At 45.2% G+C, this 20,965-nt stretch overlaps 1 protein-coding gene across 6 annotated transcripts in view; it reads left to right on the forward strand.

The window, feature by feature from the left end:
- Positions 1-20,965, forward strand: part of UBR4 (ubiquitin protein ligase E3 component n-recognin 4) — a 74,969-nt gene that overhangs the window by 24,056 nt on the left and 29,948 nt on the right. For 2 of the 6 annotated variants that reach the window (XM_065038042.1, XM_065038043.1), the window contains exons 38-69: positions 92-319; positions 536-706; positions 803-985; positions 1,260-1,418; positions 2,021-2,173; positions 2,452-2,679; positions 3,482-3,639; positions 4,626-4,797; positions 4,922-5,123; positions 5,445-5,608; positions 5,831-6,047; positions 6,426-6,642; positions 7,935-7,967; positions 9,108-9,171; positions 9,656-9,790; positions 10,437-10,611; positions 10,843-10,980; positions 11,428-11,549; positions 11,914-12,025; positions 12,526-12,656; positions 12,788-12,965; positions 13,150-13,254; positions 13,736-13,891; positions 14,816-14,984; positions 15,704-15,800; positions 16,201-16,308; positions 16,765-16,881; positions 18,021-18,230; positions 18,835-18,984; positions 19,660-19,887; positions 20,001-20,079; positions 20,517-20,759. In XM_065038042.1, coding sequence (XP_064894114.1) covers positions 92-319; positions 536-706; positions 803-985; positions 1,260-1,418; positions 2,021-2,173; positions 2,452-2,679; positions 3,482-3,639; positions 4,626-4,797; positions 4,922-5,123; positions 5,445-5,608; positions 5,831-6,047; positions 6,426-6,642; positions 7,935-7,967; positions 9,108-9,171; positions 9,656-9,790; positions 10,437-10,611; positions 10,843-10,980; positions 11,428-11,549; positions 11,914-12,025; positions 12,526-12,656; positions 12,788-12,965; positions 13,150-13,254; positions 13,736-13,891; positions 14,816-14,984; positions 15,704-15,800; positions 16,201-16,308; positions 16,765-16,881; positions 18,021-18,230; positions 18,835-18,984; positions 19,660-19,887; positions 20,001-20,079; positions 20,517-20,759 — 5,002 coding nt within the window. The remainder of the gene's footprint in view (positions 1-91; positions 320-535; positions 707-802; positions 986-1,259; positions 1,419-2,020; positions 2,174-2,451; positions 2,680-3,481; positions 3,640-4,625; positions 4,798-4,921; positions 5,124-5,444; positions 5,609-5,830; positions 6,048-6,425; positions 6,643-7,934; positions 7,968-9,107; positions 9,172-9,655; positions 9,791-10,436; positions 10,612-10,842; positions 10,981-11,427; positions 11,550-11,913; positions 12,026-12,525; positions 12,657-12,787; positions 12,966-13,149; positions 13,255-13,735; positions 13,892-14,815; positions 14,985-15,703; positions 15,801-16,200; positions 16,309-16,764; positions 16,882-18,020; positions 18,231-18,834; positions 18,985-19,659; positions 19,888-20,000; positions 20,080-20,516; positions 20,760-20,965) is intronic. The other 4 variants (XM_065038044.1, XM_065038045.1, XM_065038046.1 and 1 more) reach the window with 4 other exon arrangements.

Consider the following 20,965-nt stretch of genomic DNA (forward strand, 5'->3'; position numbering starts at 1 on the left):
ATTAATCTTGCTGCTATTACAATCTGTATTCATTTCGTCAGTGGTCAAATTGAGTTTGGTTTGGGCTTTTAGCATTTTTCTGTTGTTCCAGGCTTTGGTGAAGAGAACTCCCAGCAGTGGTATGAGCTCTACCATGAAAGAATCCGCCTTCCAGAGCGAGCCCCGAGTGCCCGAGAGTGTCATTCGGCACGCGAGCACCTCCCCTGCGGAGAAAGCCAAGGTCACCATCAGCGAGGGGAAGGGCCCTGATGAAGAAAAACCCAAGAAGAGCAGCCTGTGTAGAAATGTTGAGGGCTGTCGAGAGGAATTGCAGTCCCAGGTATCGTTATCAGCTGGCTATTAAAAGGCACGTGGGTTATGCTGAGGATCTTGGACTGTGTTGGTTATCAGCCAAGTTGCTTGATTTTTATACTCTTTATGATAAGAGGGATTGTGAAAGTGGTATCAAGCTATAAAAACCAGTTGACATGGAGCTGCTGTGTGGAATCCTGACATGAACATCATGTGCCTCACTTGCTGCATCTGTTTCTTGCAGGCCAACTTCTCCTTTGCACCTTTGGTGCTGGAGATGCTGAATTTCCTGATGGATGCGATTCAGATCAACTTCCAGCAAGCCTCAGCCATGGGGAGCAGCAGCCGTGCGCAGCAAGCTCTCCATGAGCTGCACACCTTGGACAAGTCAGTGGAAATGACGGATCAGTTGATGGTATGACACTCACGATTCGATTACGGGTGGGTGTGATTGCTTTTAAACAGAAAAATTCCAGCGGTAGACTTTTGTCTTCTTTTCCTAATGACTCAGGTCCCAACTCTTGGCTCTCAAGAAGGCGCTTTTGAGAACGTCCGTATGAACTACAGCGGGGACCAGGGCCAGACGATCCGGCAGCTGATCAGCGCTCACGTGCTGAGGCGGGTGGCGATGTGTGTCCTGTCGTCCCCGCATGGCCGCCGGCAGCACCTGGCTGTCAGTCACGAGAAGGGCAAGGTGAGTTTTCTGGCTCTGTAGCAAAAATTGGAACGTAAAGGAAAATGAAACGGCCTTAGAGCACTGAAAAACAAGGAGAATGTGATTTGTTCTGCCTGTTCTGAGGTTTGGATCTTCTGTAAAGGATTGCATAGCTTAGAAAAACCTCCCGTTCTTCAGGGAAAAGAGTTCTTGCAGCAGAAACAGTGAAAACTGCAGGTCATCGAGCTGAAATGGAAATGCCTTTGTCCCCGCAGTCGTAAAGCTGGGTAACCAAGCTGATTTTGTCCTGCAGATTACAGTCCTTCAGCTCTCGGCGTTGCTGAAACAGGCCGATTCCAGCAAAAGAAAACTGACCCTAACTCGCCTGGCGTCTGCGCCCGTTCCGTTCACGGTGCTGAGCCTGACCGGCAATCCCTGCAAGGAGGACTACCTGGCCGTGTGCGGACTGAAGGTACGCGCCTCGCACACCCACCTCCCGGCAGCTGGAAACCTCGACCCAAACCCCGCTGTGTTTCTTGCGCCTGAGGAGCCGGTGCCAAAGCTCTGTCGCCAGTTCTAGCTCATGAATCACTTGCCTACTAGATACATGAAGTAAAAGAAGCGGGGCCTGTGTGATTGATATAATAAATGGGCTTGTGCCTCAGAATAGTTCTTAGTGTATTCAGGCCAATTTTACTTTAAGACAGGAGTCAAGGTTTAGTCATGTGAAACTTAGTTAGAATTAGTCTGTAAAAACGAGAGGTTTGTAGCGATGACTTGTTTTTTTAATGTTCTCCCAAATTTAGATTCAACTTTCACAGTGCAGAATCCACAAATCTATTATTTCACGAGAAAACAGTTGGACTCTATGTGGTTTTGGCTTGGGTTTGGGGTTTTCTTTACAAACGCTCATGTCATTCATCTATAATGTGGGAATTTTAGATTCTTTCTGTATGAATCGCTGTTGGCACTGAGAGGAATGCTGGTTTTTAACTCAGTTCTTGGCCTGAAATGTTTATAAACAACATTTTGTTCTAACATTTGATGCGTTTTTGTTTTTCCTCATTACTCCAGGACTGCCACGTCTTGACATTCAGCAGCTCTGGATCAGTCTCTGATCATTTGGTCCTTCATCCCCAATTAGCCACTGGTAATTTCATCATTAAAGCTGTGTGGCTGCCAGGATCCCAAACAGAGCTCGCTATAGTGACTGCAGACTTTGTGAAGGTGAGTTTGCTCACGAGCTGTTGGCGATCTGTCTTCTTTCATATATTAGAGCCTGGATCTTTGTGGAGGTGCACGCGAAAGAATATAATAATATTCTTAGTTAGAAATTAATTGGAAATTTGTGGTGTTTCTGTACGGTTGCCATAAGAAACAGCAAAGCCAAAGAACCTCAAAGAGAAAAAATATGAAGTGTAACATCTAATTCTTTGTCTCAACTCTTGTCCATTTGCACTGATTTCCATTGCAGTAGTTAATTATTTCCTTGATGCTTCCCACAGATCTACGATCTCTCTGTAGATGCCTTGAGCCCAACTTTCTATTTCCTTCTGCCAAGTTCCAAAATCAGGGATGTCACTTTCCTTTTCAACGAGGAGGGGAAGAATATAATTGTGATCATGTCCTCTGCTGGCTACATCTACACGCAGCTCATGGAAGAGGCGAGCAGCGCCCAGCACGGACCGTTCTACGTCACCAACGTGCTTGAAGTCAATCACGAGGACTTGAAGGTACTGCCGACTTTTCTTTCGTGTAGTAAGGGCTGCAGTGGCTTTTGTGTCTGACATTTGAAGGCAGAAGTTTCAATCATCTCACCATTCCTCTAAAGAGAGAAATATCCTTGCAGTGAAAATGGGTTGAAGTGAAAATTAAACCCCCTGATCCTTTCATCTAGAAAATGGAATATGTTTTCTGTGGCTGGCTCTGAAGTCATGCCCAGCAGGATTTCCCAGCAGGGTGATGCCTTCCAAGTGGTGCTGTTCTCAGAGCAGGGCACTCCAAAGGTGCACTAACCAAAAAGGATTAGTTTAACGACCTTTGCTGGGGCAGCTGAGGTGGAGTGAGCCTTGATTTCTGGTCAACAGCAGCTCTGTAGTCTTGGAGGTGACTTTTTAAATCTGTCTGCATTTTACTCAGTGTTTTTTACCCCAGCCTGCTCCAAAACAGGGGAATAGATGAGAAGGCGGCCTGCAGGAAAGCTCTTTTATGAGCTGGGAACATGGGGAGTGCTCCGTGTGAGATTCATACGGCGTTCACGCACACGGATGTGGTAGCTGAGGGCTCTACCAACAGCCTACGGGGCTGCAGCCTCAGCATCCCCTGCAAAAGCCTTTGAAGTATCTGATGGATGAGTTCACCAAGGAGTTGAGCTTAGAAAATTGTCACTTAGGGCTGCATTCCCTCACTGGCGCGGAGGAGGCAGGGGAGAGGTTTTTGGAATAATTCCATCAGGAGAAATTTAAAAGCCCAACAAGGTGTTTTGGTGGATGTTTGTTTATCTGAAATGTCACTTTTCTCTCTCTGATCCCCCAGGACAGTAATGGCCAGGTGGCAGGAGGTGGGGTGTCAGTGTATTACTCCCATGTGCTGCAGATGTTGTTCTTCAGTTACTGTCAAGGCAAATCCTTTGCAGCCACCATCAGCCGGGCCAATCTGGAAGTGCTGCGGCTGTTCCCAATTAACATAAAGAGGTGAGGCTCGGGTGAAAGACTCCCCTGGAGTTTTCTATTTATTTTTAATAAATATTAGTGATTAATCTTAACATCCCAGCTTGGCATGGCAAAAGCTTGTAGTGAAGATCTTCTTTTTGACTGACGATTTCTTGCTACTTGTCATTGTGCTTCTGCCCCGATTGCAGAAGGATTTTAAAAGCAAAGCTGGCTGTTTTGGCAGTGGGGCATACGTGCATTTTTTTATTCCCACATGCATATCCCAGCAGAAAGGTGCCTTCAGAGCAGTCTTGCTGCACAGTACAGAGCTGCTCCTGGTGCAGCAGCTGGAACCGATGGGATTACCCACCCTCACAGAGGCTGCAGAGCAGGAAGCCTTTGTTTCCTTTCGGCACCAGTACTGCAGTGCACCTTGCGTATTGTGCATATTCAGCCTTATTTTCAGGCTCCCTTGAGGGAAATCGAGCTCTTATGTTATGAATGTGGCAAGAAAAAAATCCATCATCTGTTCTGACAGGCAGAGCTGGGCATTTAGGCCACAGACTCTTCACTAGCCTGACACAATGCCACTGTCGTGAGTAGGCTCTGGAGAAGGGTTGGACTCCAAGAGCTCCTTAGTCCCAGTCGAGTTTGGTTTAGCCTTTTTGCAGCTTTTTTTTTCCACTCAGTGGAGTCACACAGATTCTCCCACGTTGGCTTTTGCTTAGTGTCACTGGGTGTGTTGGAACACGGAACTGTGCATCTGTTCAGATTAAAAGATAGCTCAAAGCTATTTTAAAATTACTCCCTTGGTTTGGGGCATGAAATGTTACTAAGTCAGTGTCTTTCCTCGAGTTTCCATGGTGGAGATCACTCAAGTGACTCTCAGCTTTCTTGCCTATAAACGAGGCACCGGTGAGCGTTCTTGCTGTTCATTAATGCAAGTGCTTTGAATTCCTGCTGAGGACAAAGCTTTAACTGATTTGAACTTCTTAAATTGATGTCATTCTGCCCTTCATCTCTTGCAGTTCAAATGGTGGCAGTAAGACTTCACCGGCGCTGTGCCAGTGGTCTGAGGTGATGAACCACCCTGGCCTGGTGTGCTGTGTTCAACAAACCACGGGTGTCCCGCTGGTGGTGATGGTCAAGCCGGACACCTTTCTCATCCAGGAGATTAAAACCTTGCCAGCCAAAGCAAAGGTTAGTCATCATTTTCTCTATTTTTCGGCCCTTTGTTCCATCAGCAAAATCTCCAGCGTTTTTAATGCAAAGAGAGCAGCACTTGCCAGGTCCTTTCCTTAACCTGCAGCGCTCGCCTTTGCAGATTCAGGACATGGTGGCCATCCGTCACACAGCCTGCAATGAGCAGCAGAGGACCACTATGATCCTCCTGTGTGAAGATGGCAGCCTGAGGATCTACATGGCCAATGTAGAGAATACGTCCTATTGGCTCCAGCCTTCTCTTCAGCCCAGCAGCGTCATCAGCATCATGAAGCCCGTTCGCAAGCGCAAGGCAGCTGCTATCAGTAAGGAAACCTTCAGACATATCGTGTGTAAGGGAGCAGTGGCAAACATGGATGCAAAGATTGATCAGCATCGTGTAGATACTTAAGACATTCACTTTTGGCAATTACTGCTTAACCTCAGGGCTTAGTACCAGCTAAGTCTGGCTAAAATGTTTTCATAGAACTTTCCCATAATATTCCAGAATATTACCTAAAAATATGTAGCTATTTGGTTCATATGGGCATTTCCAAAAGAGGCAAGCTCATTCTGCAGCTTTTTTTCCCTATAGCTTTGCCTGTTTAGAATGTATTTGGTCAAAACCGTCTCTCTTCCCTTTTTAGCAACTCGCACATCCAGCCAAGTGAACTTCCCTATTGACTTCTTCGAACACAACCAGCAGCTCACAGACGTAGAGTTTGGAGGCAACGATCTGCTCCAGGTTTACAACATTCAGCAGATAAAGCACCGACTCAATTCCACTGGCATGTATGTGGCCAACACGAAGGTAAATGAGGCTTTGGGGATTCTATTGGGCTTCTGGGTAAAGTTGTTGTCCAAACTAACAGCTTACCTTTCCTTTCCAAGTCTTCATTGTTCAAATGACCCTGTACAAATCCCGTGATACTGTTAGATAAACAGTGGAGACATCCGTTTGCAGAGATCAGATTCTTAGCGTAGCGGTGAATTTTTGACTTCACCTTTCTGAGCTGTGATTTGCCTTCTGCAGCCTGGTGGTTTCACCATTGAAGTGACCAACAATAACAGCACCATGGTGATGACAGGCATGCGGATCCAGATTGGCACACAGGCCATCGAGAGAGCGCCCTCGTACCTGGAGATCTTTGGCCGCACCATGCAGCTGAACATGACCAGGGCTCGTTGGTTTGACTTCCCTTTCACTCGCGAAGAAGCTTTGCAGGCTGACAAAAAACTGACCATTTTTGGTAAGTCTCTGTTAATTGTTTGCTTTGACTTACCTGTTTTTCTGGGGTAGGTCGAAGCTACTGCACTTCACCTTTAATAGGGAACGTCTCCAAAATCTGTTGGTTTGGCCTGACTACAGAAGCCGTTTGAGGGGTGGAACCAGAACATTTAATAACTTTATTTATGGCCCAGTTTTTTGGTGCTCAGTGAATGTGCTCAGTGATTTTGTGTTGAGGTAACAGGAGGAAGGTGGTCTTAAAAAGCAGATGGAGCTGCCATAGTGTGTGCACATTAATGATGCAGTGTAGTCGTTATCCTGACCTTACGAAGCTGTGCTTGTTTTTATTCCAAAGAAAAAAAAATGGTTAGTTCTTAAGAAATTTCTCTCATCGCTGCAGTTGGGGCTTCTGTGGATCCTGCTGGAGTCACCATGGTGGATTCCATAAAAATTTATGGCAAAACCAAAGAACAGTTTGGGTGGCCTGATGAGCCTCCCGAGGATTTCCCATCTGCTTCAGTGAGCAACGTGTGTCCCCCAAACCTGAACCAAGGGAACGGCACCGGGGACACGGAGTCGGCTGTGCCTGCCGCGGCCAGCGGGACTGTCCTGGAGAGGTATTTCTGCCATTTTTCTTCCATTTCTTCTCAAAAATGAGTAGCTGCTCTAGAGCGGACCTGGGCACACTTGTGTGCCTTTCTCAACTTACGCGAGTTAGTGAGTTGTTCTCACATCCATACAGAACAACTGAAAATGTAGTGATTAACCTCAAACAAGGGCTTTGTGCTCGCTCTTGATTTACGTGATAGAGTAGATGGATAGATCCATGTGCATGCTTCATTTCGTTAAGTTCATTTGTTCCAGCAGTCTCGAAGAGCTAAAAGAGGTTTCTGCCTTCGTGGTACGTTTTCTCATTTCAAGCTGGCCCTTTTTTGTTCTCCAGAGCTCACAAAGTTCAGGCCTCTCTGAGGTTTAAGTTCAGTTTTAAGGAGGAGTTGGTGTGACCCGCTTTAGGTGAGTGGTTCCCACCAACTTATCTTACAGCCCGTAGATCTCAGACTTAAAAAGAACAAAGGAGAAAGTGTTAGTTCCCTCCACCCAAAACCCTTTTGAGAGTCAAACCGTAAGGGCGAGCTGAGCATGTGTGTAGCAGATGAGAACTTTTTAATCTCCGCCTTGAGGTTGTAGAAAGCCTGGCAAGCTACGAGGATAGGAGCGAAACAGAAAAAAATGAGCATTTTAAGGGATGCGCTGCTTGACTGTGAGTAAATGGTGGTTAATTCTGTATTAGTGAAATTCTCAGGTAACAGTTTGGGGCATGAAGCGGCCGTTATGTCCCGCTGAAGGACCCGTTTGGCCATCTTTTAATATTTTGTCTTATAATAGTTCTGCTGAATTTCTCTTTTTCCCCTTTCTCTGCTGTGACATCTCCACAAGGTGTCCCTCTCTGTGCAGACATGCGGTCTGCTTTGCCAAAGCCATGGGATTATATTCTAAAAGCTCAGAATTGATTATTCTTTTTCTTTTCACTTACGTGTTACGGAATGCAGCGTGGTTACCTTAGAAAGGGCCTCTTGAGTAGGAGCAGCTACCGGCAGGCGAGAGGCAGTTTTCCCTCCAGAAGTTTGGTGTCTCTTCTTCAAATTTAACCTTCAGTGGTGCTTCAAGCGACGCACTTGGCTTCTTTGCACTAGGTGGCTTGGGTCTCCTGCATTTATTTTGCTATTAGGCAAGTGTCTGCTGCCCAGATAGAAAGAAACATGCTTAGATTTACTGTATATAGCGCTCTCCAGCTTCCTGATTTCCCTGTTTAATTTGCCTTTTGCTTAGAATGTGTTCTAGGGAGATTTTCTGTGAGCTTTACACATTATTATTATTTTTTTTTTCCTTTTTCTTTGCTCCCCCAAAGTTCTGAAACTGAGTCCCTAACCACCCTGGACCGGTTAGTATGCCATCCTTTTCTCTGCACGAATGAGTGTGTGTCAGAGAGACAGAACACATGATGTGGCTTTTGTTGACTGGGTTTTTTCGTTTGTTTGTTTTCCAAGTGCCATTTGCTTCTTTACATTCTGGTCATTGCATGGCAGATGGTTTAGCGAAATGTAAAGATGAGGCGGTTTGCAGATTTTTGCTCTGTACAGCGCAACTGTTGCTTGTTTGACAGGCTCCTCTTTTCACTTTGTTCCCTCCTTGCGTCTTTTGATCCCACTTATTTCCCCTACTGGCTTTCTGGAGGGTGGCTGCGGGTGGGGGAATGTCATGTTATTTATCTCCATCAGAGCAGACAATTGTTTCTTCTCCCTTGTATCCAACCCTACGCTGTTATTTCTCCCCTTAATGCTTTCTCTCCCCTCCTTTTTCCTGTATTCTCGCACTGCTCCTCCTGCCGTGTCAGATGGCATTTCAGGTAGTTCTACCGCGAGGCATGAAGTGGTAGATTCGGGGGAGATTCGGCACTTTGCCGCGAGTTATAAATAAGGTTTTCCCTCGGGGCAAGCATTTTACTAGCCTGCCTTCCTGCTGTCAGACACTTGGACTTCAGCATCTCTCACTTGGGTCATACCCAGCGCTCCGAGTTAATTCTCCTCCACAATATTTTGTGCTGAAACTCCAAATTGGAAAGAGCGACCTGTGTGAAAATAGCAAGCGAGTAGAATCTTGCTCCCTTAGAAAAGTCGGTTACGCTTTTTCCCATGTGTCATACCAACCCTTGATCTGCAGTCATATGTACGTCTGTGGGCATGGTGAATTGGTACTGTCAAGACAATCCAAGTTATCCCTGCTGCAGGCTGCGTAAGGAAGTGTTTTATCCTCTTTGGGAGAGAAAAGCCCCTGTCTTTCAGCTGTGGATTATTAAAGCAGTCCTAAGTTTGTCTGTGAGCGTGAGCCAGGTTTAACTCTGGTCTGTAACACAATGAAATGATATGCATGGTGCCTGTGGCAGGTTTTATCATGCTTTGATTTTGTACTTGGCATTCGTTAGCTGTCTCTGAGCTACTCGTGACTGTAGCCCGCATAAAGCAAAGTGCTAAGGAGAGGGAAGGGTTGCTGTTCTCAAGCCTGCTTTCCTTTCTCCCTCCAGGCTAGTAGTGAGTTCTTTAGAAGCGCTGGAAAGCTGCTTTGCTGTAGGACCAGTCAACGAGAAGGCAAGTAACTTTGTGAATACATTCTGGAGCTTTTAGAGCTGGGGGAGGAGGGGCGAGATCAGCAGCACCTCCTGCAGCCCTGGGGGCCTGATACGGGAGAGAGCCGCATCCGTTTTGCTCCGAGCGCTGATCTGAAAGTTGACTTAGCGAAAAGCATTTGAAACTAGTTTAGAATGACAATTGGCATTTGCATTTATTGCTGGTGGGATTTTTGTGCTGTAGAGTGACCTCGTTTACAGAAACAGCAGGGTATAGAAGCCCGTAAATCTCAAAATGACTTTTCTTGTGTAGATATGTGAAATGTTCCTTAAATGTCAAATAATACATCGAGGAGGCTATCAAAACAGTGTCGAAGGAAGGGAGAAACATTGCATGCTCCGTGTAAAGAGGGGAGGGAGCTGTAGGTATGCCGAGAAATCAGACTAACGCATCACCTTAATGGTAAATGTGCTGAAGAATGTTTTGTGTTTGTTCTTTGGAGCAGGAGAAAAATAAGATGGCAGCTCAGGAACTGGCTACTATGCTGCTGTCCATGCCAGCTCCTGCCAGCGTCCAGCAGCAAACCAAGAGCCTCTTGGCTAGTTTGCACACCAGCCGCTCAGCGTACCATAATCACAAGGTAACACAGATTTCAACGTCTCCTGTCACCTGCCGCTTTATAGTTGAGGTACAATGCGCCCCTAGAAAGCCCTTCCTCCATGCAGTGTAAACCTGCTGGCTAATTTTCCTTTGGTTCCTGCCGCTTGCCTTGCTGGCTCTGTGTTTCATCACGGCTTCATTATTTAAAATGGTTTTTTTTGTGGTGGAAAATAATGTGAGTGAATCTAGAGGAATCGGGATCTTGAAACGCGTGAGATTTGTTTGCAAACTGTGTCCGTAGCTCTGGTTTCCGTTTCCACAGGCATCTGGCTTAGGGTGATAGGACAATATGAGGGCAGGTGGTGGTTGGAGCGTGCACTGACGTAACTGCGGTGGATGCACAGGTGCCTGCAGACAGCCGGTGCTAACCGCTGGAATGGTTATGGAATACTCTGCTCTTTCCATACGCATTTAAGCCTGAGGGGAAGAAAATGTGCAAATCCATTCTCAAGCCAGATTCCTTAGTGACTTTTTAATATTAGTTGTCCTTGCTAGATGACATTGGCCAAGAGCTAAAGCAGCAAGTGCCAGATTTCCCCGGGATCTGTCCTGCGGTTGTATTTCCGTGGCCTTGTTGTGCTCCTGTCTGTTGTTTTTCTTGACTTACGTTATCTTTCACTTCGCAGGATCAAGCATTGTTAAGTAAAGCCATTCAGTATTTGAGTTCCTCAACCAAAGAAGGAAAGGACCTTGATCCTGAAGTGTTTCAGAGGTTGGTCATCACTGCTCGCTCCATTGCTATTATGAGACCCAACAATCTGGTCCATTATACGGAATCCAAGCTGCTGCAGTTGGAAACAGGTACAGATGTCTGGCTTTTTCTTCAAATTTCTCTTGTGATAACGGAACATGTCTTGGGGTATCTGGTTTGGTGTGACGGGGATTGTACTTGACACGTTTAGGCCTGTGGTAGTCCTTGTACTGAGGACATCAGAGCCTCCCGCAGAAGCCATTTCAAGTAAACTCGGTGTTACCCTGCTCGTTAACATTTTCCGCTGCACGTATCTGACAACTGTTTTTTAACCTGTACAGAGAACGAAGAAGGGCAGGAGGCCCAGAAACACGCTGAAGGAGATGGCTGCACGTTTATTACCCAGCTGGTCAACCACTTCTGGAAGCTACACGCATCAAAACCCAAAAACGCCTTCCTTGCCCCTGCCTGCTTGCCAGGTGCGCTAGCTCTTCTTTTGCTATTGTAAAGCTGGTGTATTTTGAAGGAGCCTATTTTAAGCTTGTAAACAGAGTTAATTACTTGTTCCAAACAAGGCTTAAGGTGTTAATGATGCAATGAATGCTTTTTAAGGTGTATCCGCTGTAATGCTTTTGATCAAAAGTATGTGTGTTGTGCTAGTAAAAAGGGACTGGTGATTGATTTATTCACATTTGACTCCATGGGTGGTGTTAGAGGCTATTCAGTGGTGCTGGTATATGGTGTGCACAATACTCCATTAGGTAGCCAAGACTGGTTCATAACCTCGTTTGGAATTGAAACTTCCGTGTATTTGTGGTGCAGATATTGTGCCTTGAAGTCTACAGACTAAATGTGTTCTCTGCAGTGTCTCTCTGTGCTGAAATGGGAGGATCATTGATGACAGTCCTACTCTTCTTCCTCCTTAGGTCTCACTCACGTTGAAGCCACAGTCAATGCGTTGGTGGATATTATCCATGGATACTGCACGTGTGAGCTGGATTGTATCCATACAGCATCCAAGATCTACATGCAGATGTTACTTTGCCCGGTATGGAATCTTGCTCTGCTTCAGCCTATAACGCTGGTAGTATCACAAGAATTAAATAAAGGTAGAATGATAATACGTAGTAGGGATACAAAATAGAGACATGCAGCCAAAACCAGACAGCAGAATTGAATGAAGCAGAAATTTCTCTCCTTATACTTTAGTAACGTTTGTGATGTGATGCCTGTGGAACGATGAGTGTTGCTTTATTGCTGGGGGAAACAGGGAGTTGAGAAATTGGGCAGTGACATATTTTACATGAATCAAGACCAACAGAGTCCCAAGTGTATTTTTAGCTGTCTTCCCAAATACTGTGAATAAGCACTTAAAGCTTAAGAAGTTTAATGATGAACTATTAACCCTGTAGGATCCTGCAGTGAGCTTTTCTTGCAAACAAGCGTTGATCAGAGTGCTGAGACCAAGGAACAAGCGGAGACACGTCACCTTGCCGTCCTCCCCTCGGAGCAACACTCCTATGGGTATGTGGGATCTGTTCATCTTTGCCTTTAATTGAGCATTTATTTGTAAGGAAAACAACAGTCTTTTAAATGGGGCTAAAACTACTCTTTCTCCCTTCTTTTCCACTCTCTTGCCCACTAATCCCTCTTGATTTTTAATAAACAATCACGTCTTCTTTTGATATTCTGGAATTCAAAGAGGAGATCTCTCCAGGATATTCCCCTTTCGGTGACAGGGAAATCTGATTATTTTATCTAGATGGTAGTAATCCAGACTGTCTTAGTATTTCTGTGCTTATTTCCATGGCCTTATAAATCATAATAAAAATGTGTCCAGGCCAAAATTCAGGTACCAGATCTCCATCCAAGAGGTATTTTTTTAGCATGGACATGAATTGTGGTTGTCCTGGAATCTGTTTAGTAACTGGAGACAGCTTAGGTTTTTCTCCAGCATTAATTACCTTGTTCCTGAAGAATAAAAATAGGAAGAGCATATTTGGGAATGAATTCTTTGTAATTAGGAGATAAGGATGATGATGATGATGATGACGCAGAAGACAAGCTGCAGAGTTCTGGGATAGCAAACGGCGAGCACATCCGACAGGAAAGCCAGGAGCAAAGCGAAGTTGATCACGGGGACTTCGAGATGGTGGTAAGTCCAGAGTGTGTCTGCTTTTAAGTATGTTGGGTACTTGATTTTAATTTAATTATGATGAATTGAGTTCGTAGTGCTGCATTTGGCAGTGGTTTGGTGAAAGCTCTCGCTGTGTTTTCTTTCCGTAGTCTGAATCTATGGTTCTGGAGACTTCTGAAAATGTGAATAATGGGAACCCTTCTCCCCTGGAGGCTCTTCTGGCCGGAGCAGAGGGTTTCCCTCCGATGCTGGATATTCCCCCAGATGCAGATGATGAAACAATGGTGGAACTGGCTATTGCCCTAAGCCTGCAACAAGATCAGCAAGGTAAGACGTCGGCAATATTGGCAGTCAAAAAAGTAAAGAGAATATGAGGAAACTGGGAAGGAAACAGAGCAGAAGGTGTTGATGTCACCACAACCAAGTGAATGTAGAAATATATAGAGAAGGCCCTAATTAATGTAATTCTCTCATAGAAATACACTCATCGTTTGGTGTTTTCTTCTTGTAGGGAGCAGCAGTAGTGCACTTGGACTTCAGAGCTTAGGGCTGTCTGGCCAAGCACCCAGCTCATCTTCCCTTGATGCCGGAACGCTGTCGGATACAACAGCATCAGGTAACTGTTCACTGCAGGGAATCAACTTTTTCAATTCTGACCTAAATAATGACTTAAAATTTGTTTATAAATAGAGTTTTGAAGAACCAATTATTATGATTGGCTTCATACATTTTTGGTAGCATATTTGTGGCCTCTTCCTGCTTTGATGGACTTTCTTTATAGACTTCTGAGGAAGTTATTTCCTCTTCTTAAAGCAGATAAAATAAATTATAGACTCTGTTTCCTTTGCGTTGATAAACAACCGGACATTGTTCTTCAAGTAACTTATATAATTGTCTATTTGATGAAGAGGTTTCCTTCTCCGGGTATCTCCCCTCCGCTGCTTTTAGCAGGCTTAAATGTACCGATGGACACTTCTACTTTCTCTTTTGATTCGAACTTGAAAATTGACATGAAAAAGACAAATATCCGTGGCTTTTCTTTCGTAGCATGTGCTTCTTTTGAAGTCCTATCAAGGCAGTGTTTTTACTTGTAACAGCTCTCTTTATTCTCTTAGCTCCAGCGTCTGATGATGAAGGCAGCACAGCTGCGACGGACGGCTCGACCCTTCGCACTTCGCCCGCAGACCACGGTGGGAGCGTGGGCTCCGAGAGCGGGGGCAGCGCCGTGGACTCCGTAGCCGGGGAGCACAGCGGTGAGTGAATCTCTTGCTGCACCAGTGTCTGTACATCATTTTTCTGCTGTCGTAGAACTTTACCAAAAGTGAGAGGGGGTGGGTCATCACTGAAATCTCAGTTGCAAATAGGTGACACCATTTTATGGTTACTGCCAAAGTGCCATACACACTGAATATTTGCTCACTTTTTGTAGCTTTCTAGAAGTGTGGAGTCTGCAGTAGTTTTTGCTGGCCTGTAATGACAGAATGCAGTAGCCTAGAGCAAGACTGAAAGAATTCACTATAGGTAGACTAGACTAGACTAGAGTAGAGTAGACTAGAGTAGAGTAGACTAGAGTAGAGTAGACTAGAGTAGAGTAGACTAGAGTAGAGTAGACTAGAGTAGAGTAGACTAGAGTAGAGTAGACTAGAGTAGAGTAGACTAGAGTAGAGTAGACTAGAGTAGAGTAGACTAGAGTAGAGTAGACTAGAGTAGAGTAGACTAGAGTAGAGTAGACTAGAGTAGAGTAGACTAGAGTAGAGTAGACTAGAGTAGAGTAGACTAGCTAGAATAGAATTAACTATAGATAGAATAGAATTAATTGATCACTTTTTTGTTTTTTGCTTGAAACTGATACCCAGGTAAAACTAATCACAGACTTTCATTAAAAAATTCTGTCTGCACTGCCCATCCTGTATATAACACACCTCTTCTGACTCTGTTTAAATTACTGCCGTGGAGCTGATTCATTTTGGGCCACAAAGACAAGGCTGACGAAGAAAAGAACGCGAGGGGTGTTAAGTTGCATCCATAGAAACAACTCTCTCGTAGCTTTATGAAGATAACCAAACCCACTGTCTCCTTAAAACCATAATTCCAAAGAATGGCTCAGCTGTGAAGCAGGCGAGAGCCACGTTCAATTGTGCTGACGTTTTTCCCTCTATTTTCTTTTTCTTTTCCAGTGTCTGGCCGTAGTAGCGCCTATGGGGACACAACAGCCGAGGGCCACCCTGCTGGGCCCGGCAGCGTCAGCTCGAGCACAGGCGCGATCAGCACAACCACAGGCCAGCAAGAGGGAGACGGTTCGGAAGGGGAAGGGGAGGCAGAGGGAGACGTCCACACCAGCAACAGGTGAGGGGCTTGATTTTCCTCTTAGAGATCAGCACATCTGGGCTGCGGTGTCGTTGTTTACAGAGGAGTGAGCTATAGGTGTTGAAATTTGTGGTGTTTGATTTGTGACTCTGGATAGTAAAAATCTAAAGTCAGAAATATAGAACAGAGCAAACTGCTGCTGCAAAATGCCTCCCTTTGTGCATTCATTCACCCTGTTGTGTGTTACACATACGTAATGTGTGTCCCACAAAACTGCTGCCTGTACATAGCGATGACAAAAATCCTGCGTGAGTCTAGTAAACAGAGGAATCACTCAAATCTACAGCTTGGGAGCTTCTGAAATTCAGCGTTAGGAAAAACCAATGTGCAAGAGTGCAAAGCGCTTTTGGAATGATGTGCAGTTTTTCATTCTGGGGGAACAGATGCTCTGGTTCATTTTTACGGTGCAGCTTGGAATGGATTTGTAGTATCTGTTTCTAGACAGTTGAATTCTCCAGGTTGCAATGGCAGGCAGTGTGGATCTGAAGTGAAGTCGGCAGAGTTGCTCTGCACCTCTGACATCGCTTGGCTGTGAATTCTGAGGGGGTCTGCTCTGATTTGACAACCCGAGGGTTTCATCACACTCTGAATTTACGTGGCAAATTGCAGCGCTCTCTCGATAACCCTGCTGGGTCTCATTTTTCTTGTGATTTTATCTGAAGTCCTTCGTTTCTGATTCCTGCCTTCTGACTTCCCAGGCTGCACATGGTCCGACTGATGTTACTGGAGAGGTTGCTGCAGAACTTACCTCAGCTGAGGAACGTTGGAGGAGTCCGGGCCATTCCGTACATGCAGGTAACTGAGGAGAGCTCAGGGGTTTAAGCCTTAATAAAACTGTTATTCACTACTGCTGCTGGGTTTTCATCTTTCCTGCATAATCATAGTGTTTGAGTCCAAATCTGAAGTGTTTGCTTGGTTGCACAGCATTCCTTACCCCTAGTTTTTTGCTGGATGTGTTCTAGGTTTACTCAGTGTGGGGTTAGCTGGCTGAGGAGCCTAAGGGCTAAAGTCCTTGAGCTCCTGTGTATTTGGGAGGTCTTTTTATTTTTTTTCTCATATTAGGGTATGATGGTGCAGGCAGAATTCGGGAAAGAGTATAAATAAGAAAATCTGCAGTGGATTTGTGAAAAATAATTGTATTTATCATGAAAACATGGAACCCATCTTCTGTTCATTCTCTGACTTCTGTTCCCAGGTTATTCTGATGCTCACAACAGACCTAGATGGAGATGACGAGAAAGACAAGGGAGCTTTGGATAACCTTCTGTCCCAGCTGATCGCAGAGCTGTGCATGGACAAAAAGGTGAGCTGTGCTATGAGCACATGTGCTTCAATTTGCTCCTTCTGGACACGGCTTCTTCCCATGGAGGAATTAATAGGAGTCACAGCAACACATTACTGTATGGATGTGTCCAGGCACTTTATTTGTCTTGGCTCGCTTCACATGAAGTACAAAACAAAATGTGTAGCGCTCACTGTTTCCTGGTTCTGACATCCACAAGCGAGCATGAAAATTGTGTTACTTGAATTAAACTCTTAAAACAGGCGTGATCAGTGACGCACAATTGACATATATACCTTTCCATTTGTGTTCTCTGGCATCCAGGCCACTGTCCACCCTTATATTTGTGCTGCTTTTTTAGTATTACTGCTTGAGCTTAAATTAGAAATGCTTCAGGAGGATCAGAACACTGACATTTAGATACTTAGGACAACACGCTTGGCTCTGTAAATAAGCAAACGAGCTCTTTCCTTGCAGGATGTGTCCAAGAAAAACGAACGCTCTCCTGTGAATGAAGTGCACTTGGTGGTTATGAGGCTGCTGAGTGTGTTCATGTCCCGAACGAAGTCAGGATCCAAGTCTTCCATTTGTGAGGTACATTCTTCAAGTCGCTTTGCCAGGGGGATCATGTGGTTGGGGGCCTTTTGTTCCTCAAAGATGGTTTGAAAGCCACCAACTGCAATAGCTGGTCGAAAACTGAACAACAGTTCGGTTCAGTGTAGAAAAAACATATGAGGAGTCTGTAATGTTGCTTGACACTTCTGAAAAAAACTCTTTGAAACTCAGGATGGAGGAAACCAGCATTTAAAGACAACTGGATTCATTTGTTTGTGCGCGGTTTCTGACAGAGCTAAAGGCAGCACGTTAATGATGTTATTTTAAAAGAGTCTAGCACATTTATTCCTCGCATCTTACTGGTGCCGAAGGGGTTAAAGAGGATTTGTAATGTGATTATTGGAAAGCAATATGCTGCTGTGTCAACGTAAAAGTCGCTAAGAGGATTCCTTAGATATTTGTTGCTAAAAGGTACAGTAATAAGGCATAAAAAGCAGTATGTGTGGTGGGAAGGAGATTAATAAAAAAGCATAGAGGTTAAAAAATTTAGTCTGAACTGCATCAAATTTTAATGAGCTTATGAGCTGTGGGGTTTGTTTGGATTTACAGGGCTGCTTTAATAGTTTTATTTACAGTAGCTTTTTCTCCAGCCTTTGTTATTCACTTGAGCTTCCCACAGAAATCAAAGCCCGGCGTCTTGCAGAATGCAGGTGGAGCAGTACCTGGGTGGAGCAGAGCCTCTGAGCGCCATCCGCAACAGCGACTCTTTCTCTCCCAGGATTCACCTCCAGCTGCCCAAATCCCACAGGAACAAATAGAATCCCAACTTGTTTTTTGGTTTTTAAAGAAGAAGGGAGAAAAAAAAAAAAGGAAAAAAGCCCTAGTCATCTAATCCATAGCAGAGTGGCCTCTGGCACATGTGTCGAGGGGAGATTAGACTTAAGAGGAGATTTTATTTGTTTTCCTTTACTAAGCGCTTGTTCAAAAGAGTCTCTGGAAATATTTGAGTTGCTTTTCATAAACACACAAAAAACAAACCCAAAACCCCAACCTCAAACAAACCCCAAACTTTAAAAGCTGCCTGTGAAGTTTCCTAAAAACCTGCTCTCCTATCCACCCTGATGCTCACAGCTTCCCCTTCGCAGGTGCTTTTCTAATCCGTGTCCTCTTGGTTTCAGTCCTCCTCCCTCATCTCCAGTGCCACTGCTGCTGCCTTGTTGAGCTCTGGTGCTGTCGACTACTGTCTGCACGTGTTGAAGTCTCTGCTGGAGTACTGGAAAAGCCAGCAGAACGACGAGGAGCCTGTAGCCACCAGCCAGCTCCTGAAACCTCACACGACTTCTTCTCCCCCTGACATGAGCCCTTTTTTCCTCCGTCAGTACGTGAAGGTGAGTCCTACGCGATGCTGTTTGCATTAAGCGACCTGCGGCGTAGAAGCAAATAAAAGCATCTTTCCCTTAGTAGTGCAATTAAAATCTGTTCCCTTAGCGTGTCGTTACTGTTTCTGGTTCAAGTGTTTAATCTTCCTGAAGGGAAGCTGCTCCATCGCGTGACTCCTTTTGCTTGGCAGGCGGAATTTCTGAAGCACCGCTGCTTACTGTGGCAAGGAGGTCGAGCAGATGGTGGGGATTTCCACACAAAACCCCAGACTTTTTCAACCACCCTGGTCCCTTTATGCTGCTGAGGGCTGGGGTGGCTTTGATGTATGGACAGGTGCCATGAAAAGAATGTAAGGATGTTTCCTAAGTTAAAAGCTCATATATGTCAACGCCTCATTACTACAGACTAGCTTACTCTGTGGTAATCGTTGCCATCTAAAGCCCTGATGAGGGTTTGTCAGCTTATTTTTATCTATTAGGAGCTGTTCTTCTGGCTGCAAAGCTGCAGAAGAGTTTAGTTCTTAGAAAATCGATAAATGTACCCCGTAGTTTGTCATGATGTGATGCTGCGAGTGTTCAGCGCCAGAGCCGGATGGATTGCTCTTGTTTTCAGGGTCACGCTGCAGATGTTTTTGAGGCCTACACTCAGCTCCTGACAGAGATGGTTCTGCGGCTGCCCTATCAGATCAAGAAGATTGCGGACACAAACTCCCGCATCCCACCTCCCATCTTTGATCACTCCTGGTTCTACTTTTTGTCTGAAGTAAGTGAGAACATGTTAAACCGCTGAATTTTAACAAAAAAATCCTGGTAATGTTACCTTCCATGGGAGAGATGAGCTTTTGTAGGACTGATCTCGGATTTTCTGCCCCTTGAAAGAAGGCGAACTCTTGGCTTTGTTTTACTCCTGTTGAACAGGAGTCTGTTAGAAAGCACATGTGAAGAATAAGATTGCTATTATTTCATATAACTCAGTGTTTGCTGCCAGAAAACTCCGATAGAAAACCTTCTCTGAGCGAGTACAATGTAACATCATGCTCTGCTGTTGGTACTTAACTTAGTCTTTGAATCAGTAAGGTATTTGGAGTTTCTCTTTTCAGTTCCTTTGTATGTATATCTTCCCACTTGAGATAAAAGTTTGCACAAGTTTGGGGAAGGATTTCTTAATTAGGCTTGATTAGGTTTTTCTTTGAGGTCACAGATGGCAAAGAATGGTTTTCAGAAGCAGTTTCATAATTGCTCAGGATGCTGCGGTGTTGCTGTGCAGTGTTTCTTCTGCCTGCGACTTGTTTCTGTGGGTGACTTAGCCGTACCGTAAAGTTGAGAGATCAGTGCATCTCCCCTATCTTTTCTTTTTGCAAGAAAACACATCATATTTTGTGCAGGTTGCCTGCTGCTGAGTTCCCAGTGCTGATGTTGTAGGCTTTTCTTTGTCTAGTACCTGATGATCCAGCAGACTCCATTCGTGCGCCGCCAAGTCCGCAAGCTTTTGCTCTTTATCTGTGGATCAAAGGATAAATACCGCCAGCTCCGAGACCTTCACACCTTGGACTCTCACGTTCGTGGAATCAAAAAGCTCCTGGAAGAGCAAGGCATTTTCCTTCGTGCCAGCGTTGTCACAGCGAGCTCGGGCTCTGCCCTGCAGTATGATACCTTGATCAGCTTGGTAAGGAAAAGTGTGCTGCTCTACTAGGAAAAAGTGTAGGTTGCATTTATGTAAGATTGTCAGTAATAGAAATACTGTCGTGGTGTTTAATCCTGTCCCGTTGTGCCTTTCAGATGGAACACTTAAAGGCTTGTGCCGAGATCGCCACGCAGCGAACAGTAAACTGGCAGAAATTCTGCATTAAAGATGACTGTGAGTTCTTCCTCAGAGGGTATTGAGGGAGCAAGGGGGATGCATTACATGTTTGGTTTGAATCAAGGCTTCTCAGATGGGGAAACTCGGCAGAGAAGGGGGGACACAGCTGAGAGTTTTGAGTAGGACTGAACAGTTTTCAGTATTAATTATCACAGCGCTCTAATTGCATCTGTTCCCAAGCTAAGAGCACAATATGCTGTAACAAGTGACTTACAAGAACAGGAATAAGATCTGTGTTCTGCTTGCATCGCCCTTGTCTCAGTGTGTAATTTGGGATGAACCCCTTTACCTTGGTGCGCTCAGATGTTCTGCTTCTATAGTGTAGCGACTAGAAGGTTGTGGGATGGTCCTTGTCATGTTCAAAGGGTTCTTTGGTTTGGGCTGGATTTTTTTCTGTCTTGCAGACTTTAAAGCTTTTCTCCTTCTCTCTGCAGCGGTTCTGTATTTCCTCTTCCAAGTCAGCTTCCTGGTAGACGAAGGAGTGTCGCCAGTTCTCCTGCAGCTGCTTTCTTGTGCTCTGTGTGGCAGCAAAGTGCTGTCTGTAGCTTCATCCTCCGGATCATCAAGCGCCTCTTCCACCGCTGCTCCCGCGGCTTCGGGCTCTGGGCAGCCAGCGACACAGAGCAAATCCTCCACTAAAAAGAGCAAGAAAGAAGAAAAGGAAAAGGAGCGAGAGGGTGAGCTGCAGCTGTGCTGGTTTTAGGGGTGCAGTCTGCCCCTTTCAGCCCTTCTTCTTTCTGTTTTGAGAGGACTGCTTGCTTCTCATTGTGATAAATGCCACTGTTGTGAAATGGTTGTGGATTGTGGCAGGGACACCTGCAGACTTCAATATTTATATGTAGATTGGAGAGGGGCAAAGATGAAGCAGTATACCCTGAGAGCT

The sequence above is a fragment of the Columba livia genome, chromosome 21 (genome assembly GCF_036013475.1).
Source record: "Columba livia isolate bColLiv1 breed racing homer chromosome 21, bColLiv1.pat.W.v2, whole genome shotgun sequence".
NCBI classification, from domain to species: domain Eukaryota; kingdom Metazoa; phylum Chordata; class Aves; order Columbiformes; family Columbidae; genus Columba; species Columba livia.